General features: G+C 35.3%; 1 protein-coding gene across 1 annotated transcript in view; it reads left to right on the plus strand.

Annotated features, from left to right (window-relative positions):
* l(2)k05819 (transmembrane protein 94-like protein l(2)k05819) overlaps positions 1–23,522 on the plus strand; it is an 809,128-nt gene that overhangs the window by 259,214 nt on the left and 526,392 nt on the right. The window contains exon 9 of the mRNA XM_090377739.1: positions 13,523–13,687. Coding sequence (XP_090233865.1) covers positions 13,523–13,687 — 165 coding nt within the window. The remainder of the gene's footprint in view (positions 1–13,522; positions 13,688–23,522) is intronic.

A 23,522-nucleotide genomic window follows, 5' to 3' on the forward strand; every position in this document is an offset into this window, starting at 1 on the left:
AATCTGTCTAGATCACTCTGAAGAAGCTCTGCTTTGTGGTGATCATTAAATACTCTACCAATCTTTACATCTTCTGCAAATTTAGACATAATGCCCTCTATCCCTTCATCGATGTCATTTATGAAAATGAAAAACAATAGTGGTGCTAATACTGATCTTGGGAACCACTTCTTTCATCAACCCAATCTCGGAAATAACCATTTATCACAACTCTCTGCCTCCTGTCCTGAAGCCATCAGGCTATCCATCTAAGGATTTTCTCTGTGATTCCAAACTGTTCCAGCTTATAAAGTAACCGCTCATGTGGGACTGAGTTAAATTCTTTGCTGAAATCCAAATAAACTGTGTCGAAATTATTCTCTAAGTCCAACTCTTGAGTGACCCTGTCAAAATAGCTAACCAGATTAGTTAAACATGATTTTCCCTTTACAAAACCATGCTGAGTATCCTTCAGAATTTCATTTCAATCTAAATGATCCTGAATTCCACCCTTGATCATTGTCTCCATTATTTTCCCTACTACTGAAGTCTGGCCAGTAATTTCCCACTTCATTATGAGAACCGCCTTTATGTATTGGAGATACATTGGCACTTTTCCAATCCAACGGAATTACTCCAGAGTCCAGTGATGCTTTCATAATAAGTCTCAATGGTTCAATGCACTCACCTGCTACCACCCCCCCCCCCCCTTAAGATTATATAGTGTATGCCATCAACCTCAGGAGCCTTACTGGCTTGTAGGTTCTAATGTTTTTTCATTAAATAAATGTGAAATTTCAAAGTCATTATTTGAATTTTTTTCAACTTCACTTTCATAATATCTCATTCAAACAAAGGGGTTTTCTTTTGTAAATATCGATGCAAAGTAACTGTTGAGTTCATCTGCAACAATTGCTGGGGTATTTAATACTATCCCATGTCCATTACATGGGATAGTAATGGACATGGGATATTCAATCTGGTTTTCCTTCTCTTCTTTGCATTTATATATGTGAAGAATTCCTTATCCCTACTCATTGCTCTCTTTGCCAACAATTTCCCATAATCTGCCCTTGCTAACTAACCTTTTCTGTGGCACTATTACAGATCAATTTGTAGCTGTTATAGACTTCAGTACTTTTTATTGCTCTGTAGCTTATCCATGCCATTTTATTATGCTTAAGTAATCTGGCAACTTCCTTATTCATCCAACTTGGAATCTTCCTCATGAGAGTATTTTTTTAATGGTGTATAAGCATTCAAGGCTTCTGTGATTAATGTTTTAAAGATATACCATAATTTAATTATTTTCTTTCTGTGAGATATCTACCCAGTTAATAGAGGCCATGTAGCACCTTAAGGCATCATAATTTCCTCTTCTGAAATTATAACTCATTCTTTGCCTTTAACTATTGCTACCTCTGTCTTCATCATCCACCTTAGAACTCTGTGATCACTTTCTGCTACTGGTTCCCGTACTGTCAGCCCTATTATGTGATCTGGTTCATGGGTGATGATGAGGTTTCAAGTAATCTTTAAAGGTTCCATCCTTTAGACTGCTCCTTTGGCTCAGCATGACAGTGTTAGATCCATGTCTTGTCCATGTTTATAAATCTTGCCAAAAATTATACTCTTACTATCCCAGAAATTTTGAAGAGATCTTGCACTGACCATGTTTTTGAATTGAATGTAAGAAGCTGTGAAATTCATCGCACAGACACCTTTGATAAACCCGAAAAGAAGACTGATAGGACCTTTATCAGAATGATGATTGCTTCTCTACCATGATCATATTGTATATTGCAACAATTAGTAGTTAGCCACTGTCTGATTTTGCCACCCATTTTTTTTTTTACTATGGCTTATGATGTAGCATGCATATCCAAAGTATGTACCATCACAGATTTGTTTTACTTTAAACCATCTTCTGAAGTTATCTTACAACTTTATGATGTTAAAATTAGTCTAAAAAAATTTCTAATAAGAAGGAAAAAAAAAAAAAAATCACTTCCCATTTCACCCATCCATTCGTTCCAAAAGTTTGTCCAGTTCTTTCTGGAATTTATTTAATCTATCGAATTCAACAACAATAGAAGAAAGTTTGTTCCAGCTGGCTAAAGGCAAATTTCCACACATCTATTCTACAGTGGTCTTTCATCAATTTTGATTTCTAGGTTTGTAATCTGAGCAAGAGGAACAATCCCATCAGCAGTGAGCCTGATTAATCCATTCAAGGCCTTATACACCTCAATCAGATACCTCACAGGCACCTAGGCTCCAGATGCTGCAATTTGCAGAACTTAAGCCTTTCTTGGTAAGAGAACATCCTTTTGTTCCCCCTCACCAATCTTATTGCCGTTCTCTGTACTTGTTCTAGCAACTCTACATCCTTCTTAAAATGAGGCCTCCAGACCTGTATGCAGTACTCAAGGTGTGGCCTCACCATTGTCTTATACAAAGGGATAATCACTTCCTTATCCCTGCTAACAAAATTTCTGTATATCATTAACAAGACTCCATGACCTGGCAGCTCTGCACTGCTCAGAACACTTCATATCTGACTGCACACTTACCCCCCCCTCCCAGGTCTTTTTCATTTCCCACTCCCCTGCTGTAGTACCTCTGGGGTTACTTCTACCCATATGCAGTACTTTGCATTTGTCAATGTTAAACTTCAGTTGCTGCCTTTCAGCAAATCTGCTCAACATTTCTAGATCTTGTTGCAGTAGTGTACTGTCATTAATGTCATTAATAACCCTGCCAACCTTTGTATCATCTGCAAACTTAGACATTAAGCCTGATATATCTTCATGAATATCATTGATAAATACAGAAAACAACAATGGGCCCAATACTGAACCCTGGGGGACTCCACTAATAACATTAGTCCACAAAGAGCAGTGTCCATTAATTACCACTCTATCTTTTCCCACTCAACCATCCCTTTATCCATAGCAGCAATTTGCCTCCAGTGCCACACTGCTTCCATTTATGCAGCAATCTTACATGTGCAACAGTATTAAAAGCCTTACTAAGATCCAAGTATATGATATTAAAATTATTTTTTGCATCCAATTCCTTTGTGACCACATCATAGTATCTAATCAAATTGGTCAGATAAGACTTCCCCTTAACAAACCCATGCTGTGTCTGAACTAAAATTGAAGTCTTGTCTAGATGATTCTTCTGTGCTTCTTTAACCAGTGCCTCCATTACTTTTTCTGGAACAGAAGTTAAACTAACAGGTCTGTAATTACTTGTCATCCTTTATGAATCGGGGTCGCATTCGCACATCTCCAGTCCACGGGTACCTCCCCTGAGTCCAAAGAATCTCTCATAATTATGGCTAATGGTTTGCATACTTCCTTTGCTGCCTTCTTTAATATAACTGGATAGATCCCATCCTCCCCCTGTGTCTTACTTATGTTTATCTTCAACAATTTCTCCTCCGCTCTGCTCTGAATTATTACAAAATCATTTAGCTCACTGCCAGAATTTAATATACATCTGGCATTCACCTGCCTGAATAGCTTCTCCTGTGTAAATATAGATGCAAAATACTCATTCAGTTTGTTATCTACCTGAGGGGGATCATCTACAGTTGAACTATCGATATCAAGTGGACCAATCTGATTCATCCCCTTCCTTCTTATAAGTAAAGAACTCTTTGCTGTTTTAAGACTTACCAGGCCATAAGACTTACTGGGGAAATCCTGGTGGGCCAGAATTCGATGGAGGCTGGTGCAATTTTCAATGTTACTCTGACCTCCGATACATTGTATTCGTTGACAAAAAAAAAAAAAAAGAAAAAGAAAAAGAAAAATATGGATCATCCTTATCCACAGTAATATATGAGTCAAGTTGCCTCAATGCTGTTAGTTTGTTTGATAAAAGTAGCACCACCTGGTTGCCATTGCAGCTAGCAGCTACTATTCATATTCATACAAGGTAGTGTGACTGTGGCCACTGTGGTGTGGTTATGATAAGCACGCCAGTATGTGAGAGAGGCAGTTGTATAGATTTTATGGAACCACTCTTAATTCGTGTTAATTGGACCACCCATGGATTCGAGAATCTGTATAAGCTTAGGCACAAAAATTGTAAAATTTAGTTTAATTTAGCAGTTGATGTGTAGAGCGTGATACGTAAGAGTGCACACATTGAAATAAATGTAGGTGTGTATCTTTATATATTTAAATCTATATTTAAGATTCATTAAATTAGATTTATATTTAAAATGTATTAAAAAATTAATGATTGATAATTACTCTAGTTATTTGTATCCCTCCCCCCATCATGTGCATGCAGGCATGCGCACGCGCACGTGCACACGCACACGCGCACACACACACACACACACACACACTTCCTCACAATATTGCCATAAACACTAGTATGAGGCTCCTACAAGTTTTCCCAAGTAAAAATTTTTGACCCAGTCTGCCTCTGGTTGGAAGCAAAGGTATAATGAGAGTGGGAGTAACTATAGACCAGAAGATTGTTAGGAGTATGAAGAGAGTCTCAACATGCAGATGGAATGGACAAGCAAGTCAAAATGTCTTATTATGGGAGACTTCAATCTGCCTTAAATTGATTGGAATGGGTGGGAAACTCATATTATGGAAATTATTATTTTTTTTAAAATAAACTAGATTATTATTTATACCAGCATGTCAGAGATAATAATAGGAGTGAGAATATCCTTGACCTTATCATTACTCATGAATTAGATGACATGATATACAGCTTAAAATAAAGGAACCATTTTCAGGTAGTGATCACGCAGTCGTCAGTTAGAAGATGAAGAAAGATGATGCAATAGTTAAAGGTAAAGGATTTTAATTTCAGAACAGGGGACTTTGACAGTTTAAGGTGTTATATGGCAACTATTAATTGGGCAGATTGCAGAGTGAGGCAAATACACTTGAATTACAGAATACTTTTAAAGCAAGAACCACAGAAGCCATGAACACATACACATTAAGAAAATATTGCAGGAGGAGGGTGCCGAAATGGATGAATGTGGAGAAGAGGCTGTGTGAATGAGGTTGAGTCATATGAAATTTTTGATTTTGAAATTACAAATGATTTATTAGAAAAACCTTTGAGCATGAAGGCATGTAAGTCTCCCGGAGTTGATGGCACTGCCCAGTAATTTTGAGGGAGACTGCCAGTGCCAAACATAAAGGCAGTTCTCAGAGCAAAGTAGGTAACTGTAGACTGGTTAGTCCGGCTTCAGTGGTAAGGCAAATCTTATAGACAATGATTAAGAGTTCAACTGAGGAATATTTAAATAAATATGGCAATCTGAATAACAATAACATAGTTTTGTTAAGGAAAAAAAATCACGTTTTTAACTGATTTAGTGAGCTATTTTGATCTATTTTGACATGCTGGATGTAGGGAACAATTTCAACATAGTTTATTTGGATTTTTGCAAGGCATTTGACTCGATCCCCAATGAGAGGTTACTGTATTAAGGAGGAACATGTTAGGATCACTGGAAAAATTCTAAAATTGATTGCTGGCTGGCCGCAGGACAGAAGGCAGAGGGTTGTGATTGGATATTCTTCAGATTGGTTTGATGTCAGTGGGATCCCCTTGAGGATCAGTTCTTGGACCACTGTTATTTCTGATTTTCCCAAACAACATTGACGAAGGGATAGAAGGTGTGATGTCAAAATTTGCAAACCCATAAAGATTGATAGAGTAGTTAATGATTAGTACCCAGCAGCACTGGCCCCGGGTGCCAAGCATTATAGTGATAAAGCGATTCCCTGAGTGATTTCTAGAGCGTTTTTATCAAAACTACAGTTATATTCATTTGTAAATGTTTTCTTACGTTCCCATTAATTATTTGTTAACTTAGTATTATGAATTGTAACTAAGTTACAGGAAGGAAAGCCACCTTTATTTTTTTCCATTACACTAACTTACTAACCTTTACACTGCTTGGTCACTCTAGCGACACTGCTCCTGCCTCCCCGTGGCAGGGCCAGTAACCTGGGAGAAGAAATCCACTCTCCTGGGACTGAAAGGAGCAAAGATGGAAAACAGTTCTTTTCCACCTTTAGAGCCATCGAGCTCAAGACTAGAAAATGACTATTCTCAACCAAAGAGTTTGAAAACAACCCCATAAGAGGAAATACTAGCACTCCTCATACTGCATATTCTATCAGAGTTGCCTCTGAGTAAACTATCCCCATTCCTTGTCCAAAAATGCATCGAGTCTGCTTCAGGTTCACCAAAAACAGTAAAGCGGCTTCAGTCTGGGGACCTTCTGGTAGAGACCATGAAATCCCAGCATTCCGAAAAATTATTAAACATGGCTACTTTTGGCGGACAACTAATAAAAGTTACTTCCCGTGCCACGCTAAACTCCTCAAAGGGAATAATCGCAGAATGGGACTTAACTGCATCAGAGGAGGAGGAGATAGTTCAAGAGCTACGTAAACAAAAAGTCATACAAGCAAGGAGAATTATGACTCTGAAAGAGGGTGTTCTTGTTCCCACTAGGAGCATAATTCTCACTTTCAGTTCTCCCATCCTACCATCATCTGTTAAAGCAGGCTATCTCCATTGCCGTGTCCGTCCTTACATCCCAAACCCAATCAGGTGCTACAAGTGCCAAAAATACGGACACTCCCGAACTGCATGTTGAGGTGAGTCAGTACGTCCAATTTGTGGATCGAAGAAGCACAATCAAACTGAATGCACTGCTGCGACTTCTGTTTGCCCAAACTGTAAGGGTGATTACCTAGCTTTTTTCCAAAAGTTGCAAACTTTGGAAGCAAGGAAAAAAAAATCCAGAAATATAAAGTTGAGAATAAAGTGACATATTCAGAGGCGAGAAGGCAAATACTAAAAACAGATCCAAAACTTACATATGCAACGGCTGCTAAACAATTTCAGTCAATAGGTACACAAACAGATGTTGCCATTCCCCCAAATATGTCTATCGCTAATTGGGCATGCTCCATGCTCTCTGCCCCCAAACAGTGCCCTTTGCAACAAAAAACCAAACAAGCCTGTAATACCCCAATTACCATTCCAGCTAATGTAAACCCAACAGCAAAACAAAAAGTGACAGAAACCATGGTACTGAAACCACCAAATTCAACCAGAATGGATATTGACCAGCACAATGACTCAGACGATGCCATATTAGAACTTCATGCGACTGATGAGATGGACAAAACACATCCCTACTTTCCAAAGAAAGACAAAGGAAAATCGGATCAATGCAAACAAGTCACAACTAAAAAGCAGTCAGAAACAAAAACAACCAACTAAACCGCTTAATGGAAAGAATTTTTCAATGGAATTCTAGAGGGTTTCGCAGTATAAAAGATGATATATGTGATCTCATCCACCGTTATGATCCAGCAGGCATATCCCTACAGGAAACTTATTTAAATTCACAAGTGTGTCCTACTATAAAAGATTACTCTATCTTTAGAAGAGATAGAAATATCGACTCGCCAGCCCGTGGAGGAGTGACGGCTCTTATAAGAAGCAACGTACCATCCAAACATTGCTCTTCAGACGCCTTTTGTAGTAGTGGCAGTGCGCGTTGAAATTGGCATCACTTAATCGCATCACTTAATTTCATCAATAGCATCTATATATATATTCCTCCTAATTTCTCATTTTCTTCAGATGACCTAGAAAATCTAATAGAACATCTACTGACTCCTTTCTGCTTACTTGGAGACTTTAATGCTCATCATCTGATGTGGGGATCTCCAGCAACTGATAAGAGAGGCAAATTAATAGAATCCCTTCTGGACTCTTATCAACTTACCCTTTTGAACACCGATGAACCTACCTATATTCATGTTTCAACAGGATCCATGAGCGCAATAGACCTGTCAATCTGTTCTCCCTCTGTATATAGTATTATGGAGTGGTCTGTTCTTGAAAATCCACTAAACAGTGATCAACTTCTGATTCTCTGCAAGCTGCAAACATGGGTAAACTCTCCTTCACTACGTTGCTCCACTTGGAAATTTCGTAGGGCACACTGGTATGAATATGCATCTCATGTGCAGTTAAATAATACAATTTAAAACCATAGACAACATCAAAGAACATGTAACTAATCAAATATTACATGTAACTAATCAAATATTACACAGTACACAGTATCTTTCCCGGGGAAACGGAAACATAGTAATTACTGGTGGAATCAAGATTGCACACACGCCAAACAGTACAAAAATAGAGCTTGGAATTTATTTCGTGAATTTCCCACAACTACCAATCAAATTAACTTCAAAAGACTGAAAGCCAAGTTCTGCCAAATAAGACGAAAAGCAAAGAAAGATGCTTGGATTAGCTTTTCCTCAAGCATAAACAAGGATACAGACAGCAGAATTATATGGAGGAAAATACCAACGCTTAATGGCATATACGTTCAGTCCCCAGCTACAATACTAAACTGGGAAGGGAAAGAGTTGTCATCCCTGGGAGAAATAGCAAATGCCTTAGCGTAATCATTTGCCAGTATATCAGCAGTAGCCTCATATAAACCAACCTTTCAGTGAATTAAGAGAACTGCAGAGCAGCATAAGATTAATTTTTCCACGAGAGTTTCACAGCCATATAACCAGCCATTCACATTAACAGAACTTTTATTTGCAATAAGAATCACCAACATGACAAGGGATGTACCAAATACAGTACAATCGTACACGTTTGCCGATGACCTCATTATCTCTACTCAATCCCAGACTATGAACACCATCGAAAGGCAACTTCAAATTGCTATGGCTAGAATAGAATCATGGGCATTGCATGTCATTTCTGTAAAAAACGGAAACTACATCTGGATCCAAAAATATTTTTAAAAAACAGCCCGATTCCTGTCACTAACAATTTCCGTCTGTTGGGGTTACATTTAGATAATAAACTTAATTTTGCTTCCCATATGATGTACCTCCGGAATACTTGTCTTAAAAAGCTGAATATCCTAAGAGCTGTCTCTGCTATGCTATGTCCTGGGGTGCTGACAGAAGCTCTCTCCTACATCTCTATAGAGCCTTAATAAGATGGCGCTTGGATTATGGAGCACCTGTCTACGACTCTGCCAGGAAAAGTTCTCTATTACGTCTGAACACCATCCAGCATAGTGCCCTTAGGATAGCTGTTGGAGCCTTCAGAACATCTCCGGTTCACAGTCTGTATATTGTGGCAAATGAACCCCCTCTGCATCTCAGGAGAAAAATTTTATTATTTAATTATGCATCAAAAATTGGAAGTACCCCAGCCCACCCCAGCTGGCAGTATCTGTTTGATCCTCAACACACCCTGCTATATCACAATAAATCTAATTGATTAGATAATTGAGAGCTATTAAGTGCTCAATAATTCCTATATTTTATTATATTATAAATCAACAGGGATTACCTTTATTTTTGATATAGGAAGCTTCTTTTCCAACTCTCCTAGTCCAACTCGCTAATAATTCTTGAAGATGGCGATATCTATTTTGTAAAGCAGGTGGGACATCTTCTTCATTGTCAGAACCGTAGTGTTCAGACTGTGCGGTCTCAACAATGAGCGCTCATGGCTGTTGTCTACAAACACCATACTTCTGTCAGCATGGAAACCATCACTTGGATTGGCATAAAATTAGATTTTTTTGGGGTTTAAACTGTTTAATGAATATGGACCGATTATTTCTTTCGGTCCTATAGCTGGACTTTAGAGTTAAATTTAGGGGCCTAATAAAATTGGATATGGGTGGGGGGGGGTTTCTCTACATTCCTTAAGTCAGACTAGAACTTTTCGGGCGTCATGTTCACAGGAACGGAGCAACTCACAATTAATCCGAAACTTTTGTCTTATGTTGTAGTGTTTGTTCTTCACGCATGCATATAAGTGACCAATCGTTGGACAATAGGAATGGCCTACGGATATTGATTGAAGTTTCATGTAGTTTCATCTCTAAGGTTTCTGCAATAAGTAGTTTGTGATAGTTGTGTTGAATATTTATAATTTTTGTTTCATTAAAGCTGAATGAATGTCGTTCATTTATTGCATGGAACGAAAGTTCCGATGCATTTGAATGACCTGCCTGCACAGAAGCTTCGTGTTGTTGTATTGTATTAATCTATATTTGCCGTTCTTTAGCTTCCTGCTGTTTTCTACTTACTACTCTTTTATATATATATATATATATATATATATATATATATATATATATATATATATATAAAAGAGTCCAGGGCCATTACTAGCATGGATGGGAAATTTTGCTTCCAGATAACACAAGCTCCAACTATATTCTTCAGTCATATACTGTTCACTTCCCTAAAACTATCATTTTTCCGCACTCTGGGCTATTAGTGTAATACGAGGATGGGAGTGTCTATTTCTATCCTAATTACCTACCTAATTTCACCTCCAGTTAAACTGCTGTACTATTGCTTATAAATGCTACAATATAAACAGGTTTATATGCATTTTTGCCATTAACCTTTGTCTTCTCTCAACAATAGCCTTTGTCTACTCTCAACAATTGTTTTTGTTTTAGTTTCTTTGTTCATTTTTGTTTTAGCTCTAATTTCATTGTTCATTTATGTTTATAACTATTTTCGGGGCCTCTGTCGTGTCAACCTTAAATTACATCAGTGTGTAATAAGTACATTATTTCATATAACCCCCCCCCCCCAATACTATGGTTTGATGTAATTCTATTCATTTTTTTTATTTTTATTTTTTATTTTTAACAAAAGAACTAAATGGTCTTGGGCAGGACACAGCTCGAAAACACGATGACAGATGGACTAAGAAAATAACAGAATGTTACCCAAGAGGAGCTAGAAGAAAACCTGGAAGACAACAATGGAGATGGACAGATGAAACTCATGAGTTTGTGGGTAGTAAATGGATGGCCATTGCACAAAACAGAAGGAACTAGAAAGTTGCTGGAGAGACCTTCATCCTGCAGTGGATTGAAAATGGCTGATGATGATGATTAATATTTTTTTAAATATTGAACAGTGGAATAATTTTAATAATATTTAAATATTAAAAGTAATATTAAATATTTTTATATTTATTATTATTTTTAATATTTATTTATTTATTTATTAAATACACTGGTTGGCATCAGTTTCCTCCATGAAATAATTTCGACAGATTCTCGTAGGAAATATGTTCACAAACTCAGGTATGTGCTTAAACTTCTGCTCACCCTCAGTTTTCAAATATGTAGGTTAATAATGAAAAACCAAGACCTGTTGTTGGTTTAATCATCTTTTCCATCTCTTTTATATATATTTTTTTCTAGAATATTCAGGAGATTTCTAGAGCATTTAGAAGCTTCCTACAACATTTTCTAGAAACATTGTGAGCCTTCTAGTAACTTCTCTGCTGGTATATATATACGAGAGGATTCTGCACTAAGCAAGCATTTTCATATTTCAAAAAGTGTATGTGTTTCTAAGAATGAGTGGTCAACAAGTGTTTTAGTGAATTAGTGTGTGAATAAATGTGTGCATAATTGTAAATCATAAACTGTGTTTAAATTAGAAATAAAAATGTACAATTTCTTAATTGTGTTCTTATGTGTGCATATCTCAACTGTACATGAAATATGTCGCATTCTTGCCGAAATAAGCCTGATGGGTTTTGCTACATTTGCGGAGAAGTGATATTAAAATCACAGTAGATGCCACTGTCACAACTTGCGAGAAAAGCCTATGAACTTTATTTTAGATGTAACGTTGGAGATCAAGATAAAGTATGTATGGGCACCAAAGGTTTCCTGTAGCTCATGTTCAAGGACATTAACAAGCTGGATTAGAGGTAGTCATAAATTGATTCATTTTGCTGTATTGGTGATATGGCAGGAACCTTGAGACAACATAAATGATTATTACTTTTGCATGACCAATATTTCTGGTATTTCTGGGAAATCCAAGCATAAAGTAGAATATCCCAATATGTCTAATGCTAGTGCCAAAGCTACTAAAAACTTATGGACCTGACTCTGATTCAAAATCGGGAAAGGAGTCTCCAGAAGATGCAGAACCCAGAACAAGTACAGATCCAGACTTTTGAACTCTTAATACTGCAAAGCCGCATTTAATCACTCAGACAGAATTGAATGATTTGGTCAGAGATTGGACCTCTTCAAAACCAGGGCTAAATTACTAGGATCGCAGCTTCAGCAATGAAACCTTCTCGAAAAGGGTGTCAAGTCAAGGTGTCTTTTTATAGGAATAGGCAATCTAACATAACGATCTATAACTCCATTGATGGTGCTTTGGTTTATTGTAACAATGTCCAGGATTAATGAAGTGGCAGCTTTTCATCAATTCATCCAAGGTCAGTTTGAAAGCAGTTTTACTATATAAGGGAAATAAGTATCCATCTATATTTGGCCCATGCAGTTCACATAAAGAAAATGTATGAGAACCTACAGGTTCTTTTGCAAAAAATGTGCTATCAAGAATACAAATGGAATATTTGTGCCAACCTAAAAGTGGTAGCCTTGCTGACTTGGTTGCAAGGTGGATACGCTAAATATTGCTGCTTTTTATGCGAGAGGGATAGCTGAGTGAAGGATTGCCAGTACAGGAGAAAAAATAACCAGACAATTCAGAAACTACACCAGGCCAGAAAAATATAGCACATCCTCTTTTGATGGATAAGTCAAAAATCTATTTCCCTCCATTGCATATCAAGCTAGGTTTGATAAAAATATTTGTGAAAGCAATGGGTAAAAAATAGGATTTTCCTGTTTGAGGCAAACATTTCCTTGAGTCAGTGAGGCTAAGATAAAAGGGGGAATTTTTGTAGGTCCTCAAATCAAACTCCTATTCCAAGATGAGGAATTCATTAAAAAATTAAATACTACAGAAATAAGAGCCTGGAAAGCATTTGAAAACACATGCTGGAACTTTTTAAGCAATTAGAAATCACAAAATTACAATGAAATTGTGAATGAGCTAATTTTAGAGTCCACAGAGCTTAGATGCAACATGTTGTTAAAGTTTCATTTCCTACATTCCCATTTCAACTTTTTTCCTGAATATTTTGTAGTGGTCTCTAATGAACACGGTGAAAGGTATTTCTCAAATGGACAAAAGAACCAGGGAAAATGGAGTCCAAATATGCTGGTAGGCTACTGTTGGCATCTCATATGGGAGACAATAATGGACAATTATAAAAGGGAAAAATGATAAAATAAGTTTTGTTATCAGATAAACATTTTTGTAAATAAAATAAGGTTCAATATTTAGTACTGTATGTAACATTTTGTTAAAATATATGAAATATTTTTGCTAGAAACTTAGTTTTTTACTCTTAAAATTGGTGGGCATTACAGCAATATGGTTGTCATATTTCAATTCAGCAATGTCAAATCTACAAGAATCACCCCGAATTTTAACAGGGAGCAAAAAAAATTTTTTTTGCCAACCAGTGATATATTTTTTAATTTAGTGCTTACACCATATTTTTGTGAAAAAATTATTTGAAATAGTGCTTAACAAATATTTAGTGAAGCTAATTATTTTAAAAATTTTATTAGCATTCTATGGAACTGTTTGATGAACTTGAAGAGTCTGCTGCTCCTAATCTTTACCATGAGGTTACTTGTAAAGAGGTTAAGCACTATCTTTTTGATCTTCTGTGGGGAAGGAATGGACACTTGTGGCGGTCAGCTAATTTGTTGCAAGTTTTAGGGAGCATTACTGTAAGTATCAGTCATTATATGATTCTGTGTGTATATATTTAGCATTAGTAGAGGCATATGATGCAAGAAAGCAAGTTTATATAGCATCAGAGAAAAATAAAATGTTTTTCTAGTTCTGCCTTGAACTTATTTAAGTTGTTGACCTTCACTGCAACAGCTGGAAGTTTGTTCCAACTATCAACCACCCGCTGGCTAAAGTCAAATTTCCACACATCTATTCTACAAATTGCCTTTCCTCAACTTAAATTTAAATTTATTACTCTCCTCAAGTGAGTAATCTGAACAAAAGAAGTGCCTCCGTAGTCAGGTGGGAAGGAGCAGCAGTGAATAGCACACGCTTCTTGATTAGACGGGGGTTCGAGCCCGTCACCACTAAATACAGAGGATGCGGAAAGGTCAGAGAATGACCACCGCATATCCCAGAGCAATATGGCCTTAGTTGCTAATGCTCCTAGAAACAAAATAACAAACAAACAAACTGAACAAAAGGAAGATCTGAAGATTTACTGAACAAAAGGAAGATCTGAAGATTTACTGAACAAGTACAGGTGAGTGTTGAAAAAAAGTTGCTAGTTAGGGTTCAATGTGAAAGTGTCTGCAATTCTGCCCAGACACGATAGGAGGGAGTATATGCTGAGAGCCTTGTCAATCAATTCGGCCCTGGAGAGATTGTACAAGGCTCAAGGGGTAGAATTTTTTTTCAGCCTGGTCTGTGCTTGTTGAGAGGAGAGACTGCTTCTACAGGGATGGGGGTACACTTAAGAAAGGGTGCAAGAATATTTGCTAATGCTACTGAGGCAGTGTTAGGTGGGTTGGGAAACTGCTAGCTTGGGGGGATACACAGACTAAAAGGTTAACAGTGGCTGCAGGCAGAGCTAAAAGTGATTCTTGCACTGCTTCTATTAGAATGAGCAGCAGCCTGGAAAGCAAGGTAATGGAGATTTCCAGGACTGCTGGCAGTCATAGTGTTAGGGTAACTAAGAGTAGAAACAGGTGCATGTACACCAATGCTAGGAGTATAGTTAATAAATTTGATGAGCTTGAAGTGCTAGTCGAGACATCAAAGGCTGATATTGTTGGGATATCAGAGACGTGGGGTCACACAGACATAAGCAGTGTAGAATTGGAATTAGGGGAGTATAATGAGTACAGAAAGGACAGACAGGACAGTAGGTGGGGATGGGTTATGCTGTTAGTTAAGAAACACATAAAATCAAAGGAAGTGCATCCAGTTGATGTTGGTGGACAATGCAATGTTGTCTGTTTGGTGTGACATAAGCACTGGGAAAGGAAAAATGAGAGTAGGTGAGTGTTCTAGGCCTAATGAATCTGATGAGTATAATGAGCAATTGTGCAGAGAAATAGAGTGGGCCAGTAAATCAGAATGTCTTATAATGGGGAATTTTAATTTACCAGATTTTAACTGGAATTTGTGGGTTGGTCACTCACACTAGCAAGGTATTTGTGGATTTATTAGATGATTGTTTTCTACAGCAGCAGCATGTTCGGGAGGCAACTAGAGGGAGGAATACTCTTGATCTGATTATCAGTAGTGATTCTTCATGCATCAAGAATCTGCAGATAAAGGAACCACTAGGTGGCAGTGATCACAGTGTGCTGAAGTGGGATTTACTCAAAGAGGTAACTACCATCAAGGGTAAAGGTAAGGGTTTTTGCTTTTGTAAAGGTGACTACGGTGGTCTGAGACAGTATTTAAATTCTATACGGTGGGACCAACTGATGATGTTACCAACAGCAAATTCAAAATGGGAAGCATTCAAAGAAATAATCTTGGAAGCTACAAGGCTTTTCATGGCATACAAGGCTGTTTTGATGTTTATAGAACGTCTTCTCAGCTATTGGTAAGTGGTGGCCTAAGCTGTATTCCTCATGTAGTATCAGAGGTGGATTTAAAGGTATGCACAGTGGACACAGAAGTAAAGAAAGCAAACACACAAAAATTGTATATATTTATTTTGTATTTATTTATTTATTTTTATTTTTTTATGTATTTTTTTTTTGACAATTTAAAATTTTAATCTTGTGCTTGCAGTGCCATCTACCATATAAGTTTTTCTAGTACAAGGGACACGTTCATTGCATACCTACTGTTGACAATACTGCTGTTTGGTTAAGTGCCTTAGTATTAACTTGCTTTTAACCATTCTGTGACTTTTCAACTCACCGTAAATAAATGTTGATATTGATAACTGACAATAATTGTTGTCACTTGCATAGTCTTGTTATTTGAAAAGTAGTTTTTCTTTTTGATTTATGACATTTATTGAGTTGATGATTATCATATAAGGATTAATTGTGAGTTATTTAAACAATATGATTGCAGGAGTAGTGAATATGAAATGCTATGTATCAGGAAGTGAAAAAAGGAAAAATAAAACAGAAATACAAGAAACAAGCAGAAAAGCAAAAGATAGTGTACTGTATTTTTTAAAACCTTTGTGTTTGATTTGGACACCCTTGTGTTGGAAGAAAATAAAGATGAAGCAGCTTCTATGAGTATACTAGATCAAGGAATAAAAAACAAGAGAAACACTGGACTCACACAAATGATGTAACTAATTCAGCAACTTCTGAAGTTAAAATACATGAAAATTTTAAACAGGTGATGAAAATAGTACTCTAATCAAAACTAAATAAAGAGCTCAGAAAATTTTCTTACGTTAATGACATTGCTTTATGGCCCCTATTCTCTTTCATTAGATGTGACAGAATATATTATGTTCTTTTGTAAATACAATATAGTATTGTATGTTGTAAATAAACCTGAAAATGTGGGTCATATAAATAATTTGGGGGGGGGGGAATTACAAAGTAGGAGGAAGAAAATATTTTAAAGGTCCCGACGAAAACCATTTTAAAGAAAAATGGGACAAAGGAAAGAAGAGACAGGTTAGTGTACTTAGAAACATTTGGAAGTGTGTATTGCTATACAGTATTTGCAAACTATTTCTGGGCAAAAAAAATTGTTTGTAGATGGGTTCTCAAACTGGAGCTGCATATCAAGATTATTAAATGAACATGAAACTTCAAAAAGTCATGTAAATGCAGTGCATTCTTTTGTAAGAAAAAATAATTCAATTAATGGGGTACATTCACAACTAGTACAATTTGATAAACAATGCTCTTATTGGAAGCAAGTGTTAAAATATATAGTTCAAACTGTAAAACTTTTAGGACTTCATAGGTCATGACGAATCGAAATATTCAAATCTTCAAGGTAATTTTGTAACTTGCAGTGACTACCTGGATGAATTTAATGATTTTCTCAAACAGCATTTGGAAAATTATCAGAACTCTGGTTCTGGTGAAACAAATTTTTTCTCCTATCACATCTACAATGAGTTTCTAATTCTTGCGGCTGATCATCTGGGATTTTTTCCAGATGCTTTGCTGATGAAGTGAAAAATGCTCAACATTATTCTATAATTAGACAACTCCTGATGTAGGTCATGTGGATCAGTTCACTGTTGTATTGAGTTATAACAGACAGGATGGGAAAATTATTGGATGTTTCTCTCTCTTTTTTTTTTTACACCTATACAATTGCATACATCTGAACATCTTACAAAAATTGTCCTAAATGCAGTTGAGGTGTTGGGACTGGATATAAAGAATTCCAGTGATCAAAGTTTTGATCCCTGGAATACTGCTAATATGTCAGGGAAGTACACTGACTTGTAAGAAAGACTGCAAAAAAAAGTTCCACAGCTCTCTAAGTTCCATGTTCCAGTCATTCGTTAAATCTTGTTGGTAACAGAGCTGCTGAGTCTTGTCAGAATGCAATGAAATTTTTTGATTTCATTCAAAAAGTGTACACATTTTTGTCAACATTGGTGGAGTGTATTGAAATCACATCTACAACAAAAGAAAACAGTTAAAAGAATTAGTGATATAAGGTGGTCTGCAAGAGCTGATGCTGTATTGGCTTTGAAGGAAAGTTACCATGTTATTTAAAATGCCCTTCTTGATATTGCTGTAGTTGAGAATGAGAAGCCTCTGGCAAAATTTGAAGAAAAATCATATAAAAAATTTAAGTGTGAATACAGTGTTCTTACAATTCTGTGGAATTGTTTGTTGCAGAGAATGACCGTTATTAGCAAATCACTGCAGTCTAAAAATTGTCCCTTATCAAGGTGTGTGGAGTTGTTGAATTCTTTTAAAGTATTCATTATTGAAGTCAGAAATGGTTATTATTCCATCGGTTTAGAAGCATTTTCTTTAACAGAAGGTATAGGTATAGTAAATAACAATGATAGTTTGAATACCAAACTAATAAAAAAAAAAAAAAAAAAGTTTTTTGATGAACCTAAAGAGGTTCCTAAAATGTTAGAAGGAAAACAAAAATTAATAGTTGAAACTGGAAATACTATTTGTGATCTATTAGTTGTACAAATGGAAAACAGAAAAGAGTCAGCTAATAACCTGTTCCAGGTTATTTTTGCAAAGAATTTTGAAGGCTTAAAAAATGAAAACATGAAAAAATTACTGGATGTATACTCAGGGTGCATTGATTCAGCTGTATTTGAAGATTTTGCATTTTGCCAAAGTCAAAAGGATGACAATTTCTCATCATCAAAACCTCCAACTTCACTTTATAAGATCATTATTGATGGCTTTAAGTGCTACATTCCTAAATGTAGAAACAATTCTTAAAATCTACACCATGCTACCAATAAAAGATCATTCAGTACTTTAAAGAGAGTCAAAAATTATTTGCGCTGAACAGTATCTCAGGAGAACCAAACAGGCTTGGCGATTGAAAGTTCTGTATTGCAAGCTTTAAATTATGATGAAACAATAGACAATTTTATGAAAAAGAAGAGCAAACCAACTCTATACAGGTAACCCTCATATAATATGGTAGTTTGGTTCCTACAAAATCTCATGTAATGCGAAACTGTGGTATATGGGACTAAGAACCAGTACAAAAGGAGGGGGGGGGGTTATGTTCCAAAAGCTAACAAAATGTGGCGCCTCCGCATCCAGGTGGGCAGGAGCAGCAGTGTGTAGCACACGCTCCTTGATTAGACCAGGGTTCAAGCCAGTGACCACCAAATACGGAGGATGCAGAAAGGTCAGGGAATGACCACGGCATATCCCCGGAGCAATATGGCCTTAGTTGCTAATGCTCCTTAAAACCAAATAATAATAACTAACAAAATGCACCATTTTTTTTTTTTTTTTTAATACCTATCGGAAACTTAATTTTTATAGTATTATTTATTAACTTAATATTTTACCTTTATTTTTATTATAGTAGTAACTTAAATAGTAATAACTGAACAAACGTCTCACTTTACAAACTGTGATACTTATGTCAGATAATGTGTGTTTATTTCATTTTCTTCCTCTTCATCATGCTAAGCACAATCTCTTCTGCAGCATCTAGATTTAGTGTACCTTCTGCTCTCTTTAAAAGTCAATTTTTTATTGTCTCAAACAAGCACAAGTTCAATAGCACAGAATGGTTCAATATCCCAGAGATCTCCCAACAAAATACAGTGGAGCCTTGCTTTAAAGATAAAAAGCACAAATATAACTTTATTACCTTATCAATTAACAAAGTTAAATGATACATGAAATTCGGAAGAATATTTTACAGTTAGCAAAATAAAAATAAATTTACGCTTACGTACACAGCTTAATTAATATGTACTGTAATATGTACATATTAACTAATTGATATTTCTGTTCACTGACGTTTTTTGGTTGTAAAATTTAAAACAATAAAAATGATAAGCAATTAATAACAAAGAACATGATATGCACAAGTGAGATAAGGTGCACCATAGCCATAGCAGCTAATGCGCCAATAAACAACCATACCACATCCACACACAAGTGAGATACGGAGTAAACAGTTTCTGAAAATTTATTTATGTTTTTAATATGATTGAATATGTCATGGAAGGGGATTTCACCATAATAATGTGAAAACCCACAGAATTACAGCTATCAGTACTATAGCAACTGCAAGAAGATAGAGTTTACTATCCATTTATAATTGATTACACTAACAGAAAAGACCGATAAACCTGAAACTGCAAACAGTTTTTATTGTTTTATGATAGTGACCTACAGAAATGTGCTTTAGAAAAATATCACAAAGTCCAGCAATTCTCAAACTGTGTTAGAGCAAAGCCATGTTATATAAGCACAGTGTTGTGCAAGGATTGCCGCAATTTATCATTCGAGATAGAGCAAAACTGTGTTATAGAAGTACTGTGTTATACGGGGGTTGCCTGTATATGTTTAATTACTTTGTGTGCATCAAAATATTTTTTGAATTGTTTTCAAATAAAGATATTTTTTTTAAAATCTGGTAAGTACCTACTTTATTATCATTTTTAAAATACCATATTATATTAAAATATATTTATAATCAAATGGGTTAAAGAAATATTTTAAATATTAAAATAATAGACGATTTTGTGAAAAAAAATGCAGAAAGAAGAGCATGCAAACTCTATATATGTTTAATTACCTGTGTGTATGTCATTAAAATTTTTTTTGAATTGTTTTCAAATAAAGATGATATATTTTTAAATCTGGTAAGTACCTACTTTATTATCATTTTTAAAATGCTGTATTATATTAATCATCTTCGACATGAGTTTCTTTGGTATTACTGTTTTAATTAAAGTGCTTGCCACGTACCAGAATTGAGTTTTGGCTCTGTTTGGAGTTTCATTGGTGAACAAGTAATCAATGTAAAGAGCTTAGCAACCCAGTGACAGGAAATATCCATAATATATGAAATGCAAGAGAAAACACAAAAATAAAATTAATTTTTATTAATTTTAATGCATCAATCTCATTGCAATATACAGCATTGCCGTCTCCACTAGAGCAGTGTGTTTTATTTGGTGTAGTGTAAAACCAGGCATACTCATGATCATTTTTAGCACTCTTAGCACTGGATTTTACCAATCGCTTAATTTTTTGAAATACTGGAAAAGACAATTTTGTCTCTTCACAACTATTTCTAAATGAAAAGATTTAGGGCTAAAGCCTAAACTTGTGGAAAATTCACTAAATGTAACAGGTTAGTGCATTAGCATCATGTTTGTATGTAGTGAATTATTGAAAATGGTAAAATGGCATAGTTTTTATCATATCTCATATTGTGAATACCTTCAGAACCAGTTGCCTGATATTGCACTACTTTGAATAAGTAACATTTCACCAGTGGAAAAGACTATTGTTACTTATTCTCAATAGATATCACCACCCAGAAGGCTGTTTGGTCTCTCATTGGTGTACGGGTAGGTATCCTAGTGTTGCAATAAGTGACAGCCCAGTTATGAAGTATAACTTCACAATATGAGATGCCAGATGGTGTACAATAGTATAGACTGAAAAGATTTAGGACTAAAGCCTCAACTTACAGAAAATTGAACATCTGAGAGATGCCAGATGGTGTACAACAGTATAGACTGAAAAGATTTAGGGCTAAAGTCTCAACTTATGTAAATTGAACATCTGGCATCTCACATATTGTGAATATATACTTCATAACTAGGTTGTCACTTATTGCAACACCAGGGTACTTACCCACCCACCGATAAGAAGCCAAAAAAGCCTTGAAGCGGGCATCTGGGTGGTGGTGGTATCCACCAAGAATAAGTAACGATAGTCTTCTCCACTGGCGAAACTTTACTTATTCGAGGTAGTGCAGTATCAGGCAACTCGTTGTGGTATTCATAACAGGACATATTATAAAAAATGATGCCATGTTACCATTTTCAGTAATTCACTATGTAAAAACATGATGCTAATGCACTAACCTGTTACGTTTAGTGAATTTTCTATAAGATAAGGCTTTAGTTGCTTGTTCATTTTATTAAACAAAAAAAAAAAAAAAGAGAAATATTCACTAATAATGTTATAACATTATTACTGAATTTTTTATTATTTTTTTTTTTACCAATTACCAAGATGCCTTTTATAGAAAGCATCTTGGGAAGCAACTTTTGGAAAGGTGATTCATCATTGCTTTCTTAGAGCTGCTAAGTTGACTTTTTTATCACTTGAAATTTATTGATTTTTGCTGTTTGTGTGTATATATATATATATATATATATATATATATATATATTAAATGTAATTTAAAGTCAGAGTTACAGCTTATGGAAAAATAAAAAACTAAAAATGAATAAGCAAGGTATGACAAATGCACCAAAACACTCAAAGCAGCAGTAAAGGATGCAAAAGTATATAAGAATAGATAAGTCTGATAGAGTTTTCATAGATCAAGGTGAAAGTTACACAAAGTGGCAAGGACTGGAAGGGTAAGGGTAGTAGAAAAAAGAAGTAATGTAGATTTGAAAAAGGCAAAAGAATGTTAATATCCTAAAAGTTATGGTGAATTAAGAAAATTATAGGCTGAATTGCAAAGCCAATTTGGAGGTGAAGGGAACTGTAAAGTAAAATTATTAATACCAAATGATTATAAACAAAATAAAGTAAAATAAAATAAAAGGTGGTGGAGCTGTCATCAGATATGGGTGGGCAAATTTGGTTAAGTCAAATACAGGGAGAGCAAAAATGCAAAGTCTGATGTCAGCAGAAGTAAATATTGATACATGGTCAGGTGTTTCATCAGGGGACTACATCTAACCATGTTTCAGGAACTGCATTTTTGTACTTGTCCATAACAGCAGAAGAAATTGAAATAAAGCCAAAAATCAAAAAGAAAAAAAATTAGCACATTCTTTTTCAACCTTTTTTTAATAACGTTACCTCTAAGTAATTTATTTTATTTTGTGGCACGCGTACTCAGTTTTCTCAATATATATATATATATATATATATATATATATATAAGTGTCACCAATGAAAGTAAAATAAAATGAAAATAAAAATAAATATGGATGGAGAAGTTATTAAACACAAAATGCCGAGCCTAGTTGAAGAAAAAAGAGAAAAAGAATGTTAAGAACCTATATAAAAAAAAAAAAAAAAAAAATTATTAAGTAGAATTAAATCTGAATTAATGCTGAATTAACAGGCCAATCATATGTACAAAAGCTGAAAGAAAAAGAGGGGAGGGTAATAGAGATAAAAATTATAAAATAAAAATTATAAAATAAAAATTAAAGAATTAAAAATTAAAAATTGGTACATAGATCAGGTACATACATCAGGGGGCTACACCTGATCATGTACCAAACACTGTGTTTCTATGCAAACTCATGCTGATGGAGAAGCTATAGAAATGAAATGGATATAAAAAAAAAAAAAAAAAAAAAAAAAAATGAAATGGATATAAAAATTATTTTTAAAAATTTTTTTTAAATTTTTTAAATCTCCAGAAACATGAGTGAGGTAGCCCCAACGCAGTGTATTTAGATTAATAAATTAAGTAACGTAGTGTATTTGGAAATAAATTGAGTCGATAGTATGTAAGAATGCAAGTTTAAATCGAAAGTATGTAAGTTAAATAATAATAAATAACAAGGTAGCGGTATAGAAAAAGGAAGCAATGCAAGGTAGGGGAGGAAAAAGAAGTTAAAAATACAGAGGCGAAGATATTGAGAATAAGGAAAGTGAGAATGTCCGAATCACCCTCGTATTACACTAATAGTTCAACAGACGGAAAAACGAAGAGTAGAAAGATGTAAAGAGAAGGAAAAGAGTTTAAAGGATACTAGGCAAGCCGGGTGTGTAAGTACCCAACCTCATAGAGAGGGCCTTGGCTGTGAGAGTGTTAGTGGAAATTAATACCGCTAGCTTGTAGTGTATATTTTGAGTGATAGATACATGAAATATAATAAAAAAAAATATGAAAAGGAGGAAAATTAAATACCTATGA

Source organism: Mastigoproctus giganteus, chromosome 7, assembly GCF_048544385.1.
Source record: "Mastigoproctus giganteus isolate SK-2022 chromosome 7, ASM4854438v1, whole genome shotgun sequence".
NCBI classification, from domain to species: domain Eukaryota; kingdom Metazoa; phylum Arthropoda; class Arachnida; order Uropygi; family Thelyphonidae; genus Mastigoproctus; species Mastigoproctus giganteus.